This window comes from Platalea leucorodia, assembly GCF_965183815.1.
Source record: "Platalea leucorodia genome assembly, chromosome: Z".
NCBI classification, from domain to species: domain Eukaryota; kingdom Metazoa; phylum Chordata; class Aves; order Pelecaniformes; family Threskiornithidae; genus Platalea; species Platalea leucorodia.
This window is the reverse complement of record NC_138858.1, coordinates 30,767,879-30,782,368: the sequence shown is the minus strand read 5'-3', so window position 1 is coordinate 30,782,368 and position 14,490 is coordinate 30,767,879. Positions and strand designations below refer to the sequence as shown.

The 14,490-nt window shown below is 38.6% G+C and overlaps 1 protein-coding gene across 1 annotated transcript in view; it reads left to right on the top strand.

Moving 5' to 3' along the window:
• The window catches only part of LOC309602931 (histone-arginine methyltransferase CARM1-like), a gene marked incomplete at both ends in the record, with an annotated part of 76,101 nt that overhangs the window by 48,928 nt on the left and 12,683 nt on the right, over window positions 1-14,490 (top strand). The window contains 2 exons of the mRNA XM_082337103.1: window positions 908-1,018; window positions 13,343-13,520. Of these exons, the coding sequence (XP_082193229.1) occupies window positions 908-1,018; window positions 13,343-13,520 (289 nt within the window). The remainder of the gene's footprint in view (window positions 1-907; window positions 1,019-13,342; window positions 13,521-14,490) is intronic.

Sequence of the window (14,490 nt, the reverse complement as noted above, 5' to 3'; positions counted from 1 at the left end):
ATTTTTCTCAAAACTAGTATTAAAATTTTTGGGAAGCAAGATACTGGTATTAGCCTAATTTTGTTGGGCAGTATAAAAGTGAGCTTTGCATCAAACATGACATCAGTCACATCATCCTAACCATTTCTCCAGTCGTTAGCTTCTCTTTCCGTGTACTTACGCCTTTGCAGCACTGTTGAGTGGCCTGTACAGAACGAAGCTAGGAACTAGAGGCTTGTCTGGATGGTTGCAGCAGTCACTGGCTATGCTTTACACTACACATTGAAAGAAAAATTTTGACCCTTTGAAACATTTTAGTCACATTTTGGCTTGCCACAAGTGAGCCACCTGACTGATGGAGAAAATGAGGCTTTGGAATTTATGTTTAACTGAGGGCCTTTGAGAGACACCACATCAAACAGTGCAATTAAAGGTCTAATACTAACATCAGCAAGCAGAACCAATATTTGAACAAAGATACATAGTTTGGTTTTATCCAAAATACTTCCACATCACCGAGTGATTTTTCATTTAGAAAGACACAATTTTGTAGTCCTTCAAAGAATTATTGTCATGTCTTCCCTCCTTCCCCAGTGTATTCAGACTACTCTTGTTTTTCAAACTTTTCTCCTAAAGAAACTTCATTATAAAAATCTATTTCCTCCAAACCCTAACCATGTATTTACACATGAAAATAATCCACAGTCTTTTAAAAATATGCTGTTGCTGCTAAAATAAAGATTAAGGGCATTAAACCTCTTCTTGAACAAGCCTTTTCACTTTTTCAAGTGAAATTAGTAAAATTTTTGCATAATGCCAGACTTCCTAAATACAGGGTACAGCTGCGAAAATGTAGTTACTTAAAACAAGTGTCAGGAAGTTACTTTTTGATTATTTTGTTTCTTTTGGTCTGCCTTTTGTTTTCAAGGTGGTCCTAGATGTTGGCTGCGGATCAGGAATCCTTTCATTTTTTGCAGTGCAGGCTGGAGCTAGAAAAGTCTATGCAGTTGAAGCCAGTTCAATGGCAAAATATGCAGAGGTAAGTGTTTTTCAACTGAGCCAAGTGTTAGAATGGTGTAGAGTGAGAATATTAAGAGATCTAGAACTGTGCCTGAAAAAGACTGATGCTGTAGGCTTCAGTGTGATTTTTCTGAGAAGTCAGGTCTCTAACAGGCAACACTTTTTGGAAGGTAATTTTTGAAGGTGTTCTAAATGTTCTAATGTGTCAAATAAATAAACCATATGATTTTTGTTTCTGTGAAAAATGGTGAACAGTTACAACTGTGATTAAACTTTTTACTTTCAGAAAGGAAAAAACTTAAACCAGATGTTGTCATCAGTTCTGTGCAAAAATATTTAGGTGTTTTTTTCCTAAGACTCTTGGATGCCTGTGTGATCAGACAGTTGAGTTAGTTTCCTGCTAAGTGTGATGAGTTAGTTTTTTCAACCTTCTTACAAAACTGTGTTCTTGGGATTTAGAAAGGACATGTCCAAAGAATGCACTTAGTTTTAAAAGATATTTTTCAGGCATTGTTTTTACTAAGCATTCTAATATGATTAAAAAAAAAATTAAGCACTCAGAGTGGTATTGGTAACTAAATGCCTTAGGAGAAGTTCACTTCCTAAAAAGTGCTAATCCTAAATAGCAGCAACAGCAAAAATCTCCATGTTTTTTCTCACAATCTCTGCTTGTTTAGGTGAACATTAAAATGTGTGGGAAGAAGTGTGAGCATTGTTGTTACAAGTTTTGTCAACACTGATCACCTCCAGCTGAGTTTTAAAAATAGTTTTAATGTGGAAGAGGGTGAAAAATGGTTAAGTGGAAGATTTTTTATCCCATACCTTGAAAAAGTTTGCAGTATCTAGATGTTAATTTTTCTTTTTGCTTTACTGATCTAGAATACAAATGTTCATGAGCAACATTAGGAGTCCATAGTTCCTCTAAGTCCACACAATGAGCATGCAGCAGTTCATCCCGTATGTCCTGATGCAGCAATCCAGCCTTGCTCTTGTGAAGGCTGGCGACCACCAATTGTCAGCTGTAATATTGTGAAGGCAATGCATTGCTATTGGAAATTGAGATAATCTGTTTAGGTCTTAAAGAAGAAAATGTGGATATTAGACATTTTTTTTTCTCTCCAGCTAGAATTAGTTATTAACGTATAAATTCTTTGTATTTTTCATTCCAGCTTAAAAACAGGACTCCATAATCTCCCCATATACATTTTGCATTAACTTACATATTAAAGAAAAATGTTGTTTCATACAATCATTTTCTACTTCCACCTTATTTGTGTTGCTATTGACAAATGTTTTCTTATTATGTGTGTGTTACTTTTGGAATTGGCGAGATATATTAGCCTAACTTAGCATATATGTACTGAAAGAACATTTCTATTTTCTGATTATAATTTGAATAATTAGAAAGATTCTTCACAATTAAAGGGAATTTTTGTCTGATGTCTGTCATTTTGTCAGACCTTTCAAAAGCATTAAAAATGTTAATATATGGAAGGTATCTCGCAGAGGGAAGGGTGGAGGGTGGTTCTTATTTCACACAGGATTTTGTAAACAGGTAAGATTTTGTACAATATTTTTGTTTCATGATAGACAGAAGTTTTATTTATGAAGGCATAATGAAAAGAGCAAAAGAGAACTTGCTTTTCCTAGTAGTAGTATAATGTGTAGTAGTGAGTACAGTGTATATAGGTTTTTTAACCTTTTGTTCACAGGTTCGAACTTGACTCCAGTCAGAAATAAGCAAAATCAATAGTTGTGAAACGGCACATGCTACTTCTGTAGTGTATCAAATGTTATGTATTTTTTGATGCAATGTAAATGTGAGTAATATATCTGGTAACTTATTGGTAGAGAAATAGCATTAATCCATTTGTTTTAGAAATTGAATTGCTTTTCTCCTGGGGTGGATGAAATGCTTAACTGCTTAAAACTATAATTGATAAAGAGAAGTAAAGAACCTTTGATTGATAAGGAGAAGTAAAGAACCTTAAGCAGCTGTAGATACTGGGGAATACTGGCTAAAATGTGAGTCTCAGTTTGATAATTCATAGATTTTTGGTCATTTTCTTCTCCTTCTACTCCCCCAAATGGGACTCAGTTTTCATAACAAATATAATAGACTTTTGTAGCCATAATTTCTTGTGAAAACTTGTTCACTCATGAACTGTATTGCAGATCAGCTGATCTATTAACACATAGTATGTTTTAAGAATTTAAGTTTATTCAGTATAAAGATGCTTAGCCTTAGGTATACTATTTGTCATCTCTTACTATTCCACAGTGGGATTTCATTAGTATGGTTTATCAAGTATCTGGATTATGAGATAATAATTATTATTATTATTACTTTCCATTCATTTCTTCTCTCATTTCTGTACAGTTTTATTATATTTTTCTTCTGCTTCAGACGTGTAATAATGTTGAATGTGAGATTAACAAATCTTGTTCCTTTTTTCTATTTTAATACTAAACGCTTGAAACCAATACAATGAAGTACTGACTGAAGGAAAATTATATTTGAACAATGCAAATTAATGCTGTAATACTTTTTACTGAGAGATTTGTTAGGTTTACAGTAAATTCCTCTTTATGGTTGGAGGTTTATTTTGAAAGAATGATATTAAAAATTTAGCACTACACTGCAATTATCAGATGTCTTTTTGACAGTGTTGAAAACTGTACTATGTACAGATGTGCAATGGTAGAATATCTGAAAAGTGTGTTGGAGGGAAAAAAACACAGCTGCTGTATAGGAGACATACTGGCTGTTGCTTAGTCACTCCTTTACTTCAGGTATTCGCTGGAGAATATCTCATGTCTGTGTCACTGTATTCTGTGTAGTAGTTGGGTGGCTTTTTCATTGCTTTGCAATGTGCTTGCATTTCTGTTTTGTTCCATGGCCTCATTAAGCTGTTCAGAAAAGCTAGACAGACCTGAGCCTCTTTGTTATGGTTGTCCATATGCTTGACATAATTCCAGTGAAGCTCATACAGGTTTACATTAGACAAGTTTTATTAGAATTTAAACTAAAAATGACAACAGAAGATTAATTTGTAATAGATATAATTTTAAAATGCAACTCATTATTACAGTCCTTGGAGTCCTTGGACTGTAATAATACTTATTTCCCCCTTCAGTACTTTGCTGTGTCCCCATACTGAAAAGAATAGCATTCAAAGGAATTCTGAATATTACTATCACCTTTTGTTTACTTTCATGTCAGTCTGGTCTACCTATTGGATATTGGTTTTTTAGTAACACAGACAATGGTTTCTGCCTGGCATTTGTGTATCCAAGGCTTACCTGCTATCTTTTTTTCTTGTTTCAAAATCTTCAACAGAGGAGAGAGAAACCCTATGAACCTTTACCATGACCCTGCACCAGTTTTTCTTATTCTGTGACTCCATGTTTTGGATATACAATTGCTGGCAGCTGGCTCCTGCCACGTGCAGTCCATGGTAAAGAAATAAATTTGAAACAGATCTTGCCTAACAAAACAGTTTGTAATAGGGAGGAAATTGTGTAGAGTGAATGGTAGCCGGTGCTCTTCAGTGGTGTGTGCATGAGATGTGAGATGAAGGCAATCTCAGTCTGTTATTATCACTATTGCAGTAAATCCTTTGCCAAAAATTGGTGGGGAGCAGAAGAAATAAGGCTGAAAGTGACTGGTGCTGGTAGTTGTTTGGTCTAAACAGGAAATGTGATTCTAAGCAGCTTATCTAGGATGAAGGGGAAACATTAACAGACTGGAAAAAACATGTATGTAGCGCACTTGGATGAAGAGAAAGAGCAAGCTACTATGCATGACTAAATGTGATTGTACTGTGGAGGTCAGCTAGTGATGGAATCATTAAATTATCTGGGAAACTACAGGCCTGTCAGCCTGACCTCGGCGCCCGGGAAAGTCATGGAGCAGATCATCTTGAGTGCCATTATGCAGCAAGTGCGGGACAACCGAGGGATCGGGCCCAGCCAGCTTGGGTTTATGAAAGGGAGATCCTGTTTGACTAACCTGGTCTCCTTCAAGGTGACCCGCTTAGTGGATGAGGGGAAGGCTGTGGATGTTGTCTACTTGGACTTTAGTAAGGCCTTTGACGCTGTCTCCCACAGCATTCTCCTGGAGAAGCTGGCTTGCACACGGCTTGGATGGGTGCACTCTGCGCTGGGTTAAAAACTGGCTGGACGGCCGAGCCCAGAGAGTGGGGGTGAATGGAGTCAAATCCAGTTGTCGGCCGGTCACAAGTGGTGTTCGTCAGGGCTCAGTGTTGGGGCTGGTCCTGTTCAACATCTTCATTGATGATCTGGATGAGGGGATCGAGTGCACCCTCAGTAAGTCTGCAGATGACACCAAGTTGGGTGGAAGTGTCGATCTGCTGGAGGGTAGGAAGGCCCTACAGAGGGACCTGGACAGGCTGGATCGTTGGGCCGGGGCCAACTGTATGAGGTTCAACAAGGCTCAGTGCCGGGTCCTGCACTTGGGTCACAACAACCCCAGGCAACGCTACAGGCTGGGGGAGGAGTGGCTGGAGAGCTGCCTGGCAGAGAAGGACCTAGGGGTGTTGGTTGACAGCCGCCTGAACATGAGCCAGCAGTGTGGCCAGGTGGCCAAGAGGGCCAATGGCATCGTGGCCTGTATCAAGAATAGCGTGGCCAGCAGGACCACGGCAGTGATAGTGCCCCTGTACTGGGCACTGGTGAGGCCGCACCTCGAGTACTGGGTTCAGTTTTGGGCCCCTCACTACAAGAAGGACATCGAGGTGCTGGAGCGAAAGGTTGGTTGCCCAAAGAAGGGCAACGAAGCTGGTGAAGGGTGTAGAGCACAAGTCTTAAGAGGAGCAGCTGTGGGAACTGGGGTTGTTTAGCCTGGAGAAGAGGAAGCTGAGGGGAGACCTTATTGCTCTCTCCAACTACCTGAAAGGAGGTTGTAGCGAGGTGGGGGTCGGTCTCTTCTCCCTAGTAACGAGTGATAGGATGAGAGGAAACGGTCTCAAGCTGCGCCAGGGGAGGTTTAGATTAGACATTAGGAAAAACTTCTTCACCGAAAGGGTGGTCAGGCATTGGAACAGGCTGCCCAGGGAAGTGGTTGAGTCTCCATCCCTGGAGGTATTTAAAGAACGGATAGATGTGGTGCTCGCGGACATGGTATAGATGGACTTGGCAGTGCTAGGTTAACGGTTGGACTCGATGATCTTAAGGGTCTTTTCCAGCCTTGACGATTCTATGATTTTCTGATTCTATGAAAAGTAAAAATAATTACTTCTGGTGAAATGCTTGTCTGTCTGTCCTGATATTGGACATGAATAGTGAGTTGTTGCTTGTAAGACTGCTATTTAATCTGTTGCAATAGCCAGACATGAGGGAATTAATTTATTGAAAGACAATTAACCTTGAATGGACTGTGTTACAACTCCTATGAGTGTACTCATTTATGCGTGGACTCAGTTTGCCTGCAAGACACATACAGGAATTTTGAAAAGCATTTGATGTGTACTGGGGGCAATCTTGCAAAGGTTCTGTCTCAAGCCCCATAATGTTTGCAGTTATTTGCTATGTAGTGTTTAGGTGATACTTTTATGTACCTTACTATCTTCTATGCAATAAACAAATAAACTGCACCTGTTTGTGTCTTCTGTTATTTATATTGAAAGACTTTAACTGTATTTAACTATGTGGTAAGTTGTCTGCTGTCTCATCTGGTATGTCAGATGCTGTGTGGTGGCGTTTATATGGTATGGTGATAATGCACACTGAAAAATAAAGGAGGGTAGATTCAGACTAGATATAAGAAAGAAATTTTTTATGATGAGGGTGGTGAAACACTGGAACAGGTTGCCCAGAGAAGCTGTAGATGCTCCATCCCGGGAAACATTCAAGGCCAGGTTGGATGGGGCTCTGATCAACCTAATCGAGTTGAAGATGTCCCTGCTTATTGCAGAGAGGTTGGACTAGATGACCTTTAAAGGTCCTTTCCAACTCAAACCATGCTATGATTTTATGATTCTATGAAAAAAAGGAGAACAAAGCATTTCCAATATATTACCATTGCAAAAGGCAACTGTGTAAAAATCTGAGAGTGTGTCAGTTTCTCTCTCAGGGAAGATGGGTTGTGGATTTCAGCCATTAAGCTGAATACAGATGTGTAAGTGCTAGATAGTAACTTCAAAAAACCACGGCACTTGCTGCTGAGAATCTGGTGAAACAGTCATCAGAAAGAACATAATGGACGTACAGAGCTTTACAAGTAGATTTCTGCAGCCCAGAAAGCAAGCTTGGAGAGATATGGATTTGATGGATGCACTGTTAGATGGATAAGGGATTGGCTGGATGGCTGTGTCTGAGTAGTTACAGTCAATGGCTCAATATCCAAGTGGAAACCAGTAATGAGTGGTGTCCCTCAAGCGTCTGTACTGGGACCAATACTATTTAATATCTTCATCAGTGACCCAGGCAGTGGGATTGAGTGCACACTCAGCAAGTTTGCAGATGACACCAAGCCGAGTCGTGCAGTTCATAGGCTTGAGGGAAGGGATGCCATCTAGAGGGACCCTGACAGGCTTGAGGAGTGGGCCCATGTGAACCTCATGAAGTTCAATAAGGCCAAGTGCAAGGTCCTGCACCAGGGTTGGGGCAATCCCAAATATCAGTACAGACTGGGGGATGAAGGGATTGAGAGCAGCCCTGCAGAGAAGGACTTGAGGATACTGGTGGATGAAAAATTGAACAATGTGCGCTTGCAGCCCAGAAAGCCAAACGTATCTTGAGCTGCATAAAATGATGCATGGCCAGCAGGTCAAGGGAGGTGATTCTACCCCTCTACTCTGCTCTGATGAGACCCCACCTGGAGTACTGCATCTAGCTCTGGAGTCTCCATTACAAGAAAGACATGGACCTGTTGGAGCAGGTCCAGAGGAGGGCCACAAAAATGGTCAGAGGGCTGGAACACCTCTCCAATGAGGGAAGACTGAGAGAGTTAGGGTTTTTCAGCCTGGAGGAGGGAAGGCTCCGGAGAGACCTTACTGTGGCCTTTCAATACTTAAAGGGGGCTTACAAGAAAGATGGAGAGAGACTTTTTAGTAGGGCCTGTAGTGACAGGACGAAGAGCAATGGTTTTAAACTGAAGGAGGCTCGGTTTAGATTGGACATAAGGAAGACCTTTTTTATGATGAGGGTGGAGAGACACTGGAACAGGTTGCCCAAAGAAGTTGTGGATGCCCCATCCCTGGAAGTGCTCAAGGTCAGGTTGGACGGGGCTTTGAGCAACCTGATCTAGTGGAAGATGTCCCTGCCTACAGCCATGGAGGTTGGACTAGATGACCTTTAAAAGTCCCTTCCAACCCAAACCATTCTATGATCCTATAACTCCTTGTATTCTTTGGAACTAGTGTAGAATAATCATCTCATTCATACATTCTTGGTTTCCCTCTATATTGAAAAGGCTTGGTAGTTCAAATGAACTTGAAAGTATGGACCAAGCCTTATATTTTAAGTTCTGATGTAAGTGTAATTACTCCTGAGAGCTCCTGTTAGGTGAGGTCAGAAAAGTGACTTATGATCTTGGATAAATGCAGCTGCTGCTGAGGTGCAAAATCGGAGCAGGTGGAGTTGTATAAAGCTTCCTGATAGATTAACTCTACTAATTTGACTTTCTTTTGCAGCTGCATAACTGTATGCTTATCTATGACAATTGATGATTACAGCCAATTAAAGGCTCAGTCTCATTTTTGCTCAGAGGCTTGGGTGGGCCATCTGTCAGTCTTGCTGCTTACTTTTGAAAAATGCACAGAGAATGTGTCTGTGAAATTAACTTTTTATTTCTGTTTGGGTTTTTTGAAGTGTTGCACAAAGGCATGTTCTTAACATATATGTATGTTTTCACCTACATGAGTCATCTGAGTCTTCTATGTAGTGGGAAGAAGTTACTCTGTTTTCTGTCCCAGCATTCAGTATGTTAATAAGATTAATTACAGCAGAACTTTCAAACACATAGTTTTAAGCATCTCTAAAAAGTATGTAGTTGCAAAATTAGAGAGCCATTGGACTATTTGTATTTCAGTATTAAGGATGCTGTCATGCTGTTTAGTGTTTTGGCAGGGTTCATACAGCAGTGCTTGTACAGATTATCTCTTAAATCTATGTGAAATACTTTGATCTGTTTGCCAACTTCGGGACTTCTTTGGGAGTCAATTTTTTTGTTTTCAGAGTTTTGGTTTTGTTCCATGAGGAATTTTGCAGAGTTTTGTTGGGTCTCCAGAGAAAACAGGCTCTTGATTTTCGTTAGGGATGAATCCTGGTGTCAAAATGTAAAACATTTTATGATATTTTATAGTGTTTCATGATATTTCCGGGGGAAATCATATGGAAAAGGCTTGAATTATTCATAGGTTTGTATGTTCCATGACATCAATTATCAAGCTTACAGAACAGTTGGGCCCCTTTTTGTGTCTCTCTTTCATTGGGTGAGAGATCTGCTGTATCTGGATATAAAACTGGGCCTTTCATCAGGGGACATGTATGTGAGAAGTTTCTGCTTACCTGTACGTATTACAGAGATAAGTTTTGATCTATTTTTTTGTCAAACAAACCCTTACTATTTTAGCAAAGACTGTTGAGCATTTAATTTTCATGAATGCTGCGTGAAAAAAAGTAAAGGAAAAGATTGCCAAAACACCAACATGGCCACATTTGGTGGCAGACTGATGCAACTTATTTGAAATGAGTGCATATACCAGACACAAATTTAACTGTTTGTATTTTGTTTTAAGGTATCAATTTTATCCTCCATCACTCTAATCTTGTCCTGCTTTCAAAGTCTTCTGAAATCCAGGAGAATCACGAGAGAGCACAGCACATTCCTTTCAGTCATTGACAAAATGATAAGATGGTGGAATTTTTTTTCCTGAATTTTTTTTTTCCCTTCACTAAAGCTATGAAATACTGAAACTACTTCAGTCCTTTTGTTCAAACACATTGTGCTGACCATAACTTGGTGATTGCAGGAATTTATGAAATACTGTGTGGGAGGTAAAAACATTGTCAACACACCCACTCAGATATACACACTCACTTTTTGCCACATTTGCTATTGATTCCCAAAGGCGCTGAGTCAAAAAGCTCTACTGCCCTCACCCTTAGCTGCTTGTTCTTCATTTGCCAATAAGATTTTTTTTAAAAGGCACAAAAATTGCTAATATTTAAAAAGGAAGCTTCAATTTAGATTACTAAAAACAGCAAGCTGTCAAGATGAAGATATGGGTTGGGGAGTCCAATATAGGAGATGAAGAAATAGTTTGCTTAAGGCATGTCTTTTGAATGGCATGGCCAATATTCCTGCCTGAGCAGCAAAGTCACATTGGTGATGGCAGAAATAACTTCCTGTGTTTAAAACCCTCCTTTCATGAAGGTGCTGCACAGGGTGAACTAACTTAATAATTCTGTCAAAAATAAGGTCAGTTCAAACAAGATGGAGGTAGTTGGGACAAAGAGTTAGTTTATAGCTGTTAGCTTATAGCCTCCTCAAAGTCATCTATTTATTTATTTATTTTTAAATCTCAGTTTTGGACTAATATTGCCTGGGAGTAGAAGTTAACAGTATTTTGTATGCATTTGATATAATACACTTGTGTTCTGTATCTGTTGTAAATTATTTCTGTTACTTCTGTAGAATCTTCCTCTTGTACAAAAGAGAGGCATGGAGTTTGTGGGAGACAGTAGTTCTCCAATAGTTGATGTCAATTAATTGATTTTTGCTTCTGTTCATGTGGTAGTGAGCCACTATTCAGAGTTTATCAATGCATGGTAAATTTCAGTTTCAGAAAAATTATATTTGTGCTTAAAAAATAATTTAAAGAAGTTAAATGTTTAAAACTTTGGAAACTACCTTTTCATTGCCACCAATCCAGCTAGATATGAACTGGTAATTAACTCTAATTAAACAGCTGTGAAAATCACAAAAAAAATAGCTACCATAAGACAAGTGATCTTCTCCCTGAAATAAATTAACATTTTAATCTAGTCTGTCTCAGATATGCATGTAAAAATTCTTGCTTAAACTGGCATTCATTGGCTTCCTGACAATCTGGGTATACAGACTGAGATTTTGGCAGATGCAGAATTGCCTTGATTCTTCAGACCACTGTCAGAGCATATTGGTGGGACACTGAGAAGAATCTTGTGTGAATAAGCAGAGGTTTCTGTTCTGAGACTCTGGCCAAAATGTGACATCAGCTAAATTCCTTTTAAAAATGCAGTTTCTATCTGTGTTAAGCTTCAGAAGGCCAAAACCACAGCGAACTTTAGCTTTCCCAAGTCATAGCTACACTCTAAAGGAGAGGATTAGTATTGACAGTGTTTCTTTGAATTCTTTTTTTTGTTTTTGCTGTGTCTAAGGGTATGAAAGCAAATAAACATTGTCAATTTTTTTTTAAGTTGAGTAATAATAATAATAATCCAGAATAGCAATGAAAAACCTTTTCTATTTGTCTCCATGCTACTATTTCCAGCAAAAGTAAAAATTTTCATAATATAAGCATCTCCACTGCATGTGATAGAGATACTGTAATGTTCTGCTGCCCTCTAGCCAACTATGTGAGTTATCTGTCGTAGTCTGTGAGAGTCTGAACTAATTTAGGCTTCTTGCCTTTATACATCCATGCTGCTGTTGAGCTGTTATTTGACAGTTAGTTATTTTTAGATTCAATTCACTTGTGAGCAAAATGCTAATTTCATTTCCAAAATGAAATCACATCGTGTCTGCTCACATAGTCTCTGGTCTAAAGAACCCTTAAAACAAAATCTGTTGACCTGTTCTTAGAAATGGGTACAAACACTTGTCCGTAAATAAAGCATCAATGTTATTTACCTAACTGACAGCATATTAGTGTACAATGATTTTTGTTTTGTTTAGTAGTTTTATTATCATATTAGCATGTAGTTTATATTGGCAGGTTGTAGCTGAAAATCATTAATTGTATCAATCATTCAAGTTTTAATGCAAATCCTTCACACAGATGTTATATTTATTAGGTTAGCTATAAGCAAAGAAGGTGCTATAATTCCACTGGAGAGTGTCGAGAAGGAGTTTAACAGCTAGCATTTCACTTCATTTGAAGGAAGCTAAATAATTCAAATATGTGATATAGGACCATAAAATCATTAGGACTTTATGAAGTATTCTGGTCTGTTCTATAAGTTGTTCTGAGTGGAGTTTTTTACTAACTGCTTTAGCATATTCACATTTCAGTGAATTAGCTAATAACAACATTAGTCTCTCTTTCTCTAGTTAGAATGACTCATAAGTTTCATTGCTGTTACCTAAGGCCCAGTCTGTTTTGGAAAAGGTTTGCTGAAGTAGTTATGTGCTTCTATTGATGTTAAAACTATACCAGGGCACATACATCTGTGAGGGAGTGTTTTCTATTGATTACTGGATTGTGTATACTTGTTTTTCCTGGTATCTTTGGACATCAATACAAATCTCTTACTGTGCTGTTGCAAAGGATGCTTCATTTTATAGAATCTCCCAGCAGACACCTCAGATTAGTGTGAAATAATTGCTTCTTTATAAGTTTGTGCCAGAAGAACCCGGATTCTACTCATTACTTAAACATAAGAGGTTTAGATACTTCCCTGTAACATGTCTGACTACAGTACAGCTAAATAGGATATGTATCTACGTATAGATATATAGAGGCTTTGAAAAGGTTGTTCTTTTCCTTAATAACTTGCTGTATCAAACATAAAATTTTAGGCCCGTTTCTTTGGTTCATTAAATGTTTTGCTCTGAGGTTCACTATGCACATAGAAGTGGATAAATCTCCAGTATCCTGGCTCTAAGTACTGGCCCAATTGGATGCATTTATGTGAATATAGGGCTATGCTCCGTTTTTGCTTAGAAATTACTCACCGCAAAATTTCCAACTCTTGAGTTTCTTCATTCTTTCATGACTATGCAACTCACTCAAGAACAGTATTTTTAAAAATTCGGAGAATTATGAAGACACTTGCTGTGTAATCTTCTGTATTGAACTAAAATATCCACCTTTTCCTTGCAGATAATGTTTTCTTGTACATATTGATTACAGTTATCTCTTACAGGACATCAGTACTTGTACTGTCACTTCCTGATTCCACACAATGCATTTCTTTGAATTTGCTCCAGTGAGCCCTAGTCTTTAGAAATTTTGGTGGAGGAAGAAGAAATGTTACCTTTCTATTTTATTCTGTTTATCAGACTGAGGTCATTGGTTTAAACTATAGGAAGTTTAATGCTAATTAAAGATCTCTGATATAAATTCTGCTATTCAAAGGAGTCAACACTTTATGCGTGCTTTTGTTTTTCCTCCAGATGTTGGTGAGAAGCAACAACCTTTCTGACAAGATCAGAGTTCTGTGTGGAAAAATTGAGGAGATCTCCCTGCCTGAGAGTGTTGATGTGGTAATTTCTGAACCGATGGGTTATATGCTGTTCAATGAAAGGATGTTGGAAAGTTACCTCCATTCCAAAAAATGGTTGAAGTCAAATGGTGAGTGTGTCACCACAGTTACCCCCTGCATGAGAAAGGAAGATAAAAAGCTTCTGAAAGAAGAAAAAAACACTTGAATTGGTAGTCCAGGATTGTCTGGTTTTATACCCTCATTCTACCTCTACCACCAACATCTAAGGGGCCCAGGGGAATTAATATAATGATGCAGCCACCATTGCTATTGTACTATGCTGTGACTTCTTGCTGTTCCACAGTGGAAATAGCTTTAGAGTGTGCTGCTGTTGCACTGCTGAGTTCTGCTTGTGTTTTAATTTTAACCTGCTGCTGTATACACTATGATTGCATCTCGGTTGCAACATATCACAATAGATGATGGCATGCTAGCCTCAACTGCCAGACAGTGGAATGTAGATGAGAGCAGAACAGTCAAATAGGATGAGCTTTTTTTTTTTGTGGAAAAACGCTAATATATATTGCTTTGGAAAAACTGTGAAGTTCAAATTGTTTTGACATCCTTTCATTGGGCTTCTCCCAAATACCTTATTCTAATACTTGGATGTTGGCTTTTGAGTGACATGTGAGAGATTCACAGTGTTCAGTGCTCTGTATTTCATCCCTCATGTATTTGGAGGAGTTTTGAAGAGAATCTGTAAGTTCCAGGGCCTCACAGGAATCTTCTTTGAGAGGCAAATCTGAGCATCCAATTGTTGAATGATAAATCTTTCTACATGAATTGCTGAAAATGAACTATGAAGTCTCTCTTTAAAAGACTTCTTTAAAAGAGACCCTTCTCAAGTAAAATTACTGCAGCATGGAAGTTTTTGAAGCATGGGCTGAATCTGTGCCTCAGTGCAGGGAGCTAATGCCTTTGCTGTTACGTCATTTCAAACTTGCAAAGCACATTTGGGTAGTATTTTTCAAGTCAGCCACTGATCTCAAGTCTCCCATCTAGATTCTTAGGGCCCAGTGTCAGCGGAGGGCTTCTGAAAACTGAGCAGTGGACAGCTCC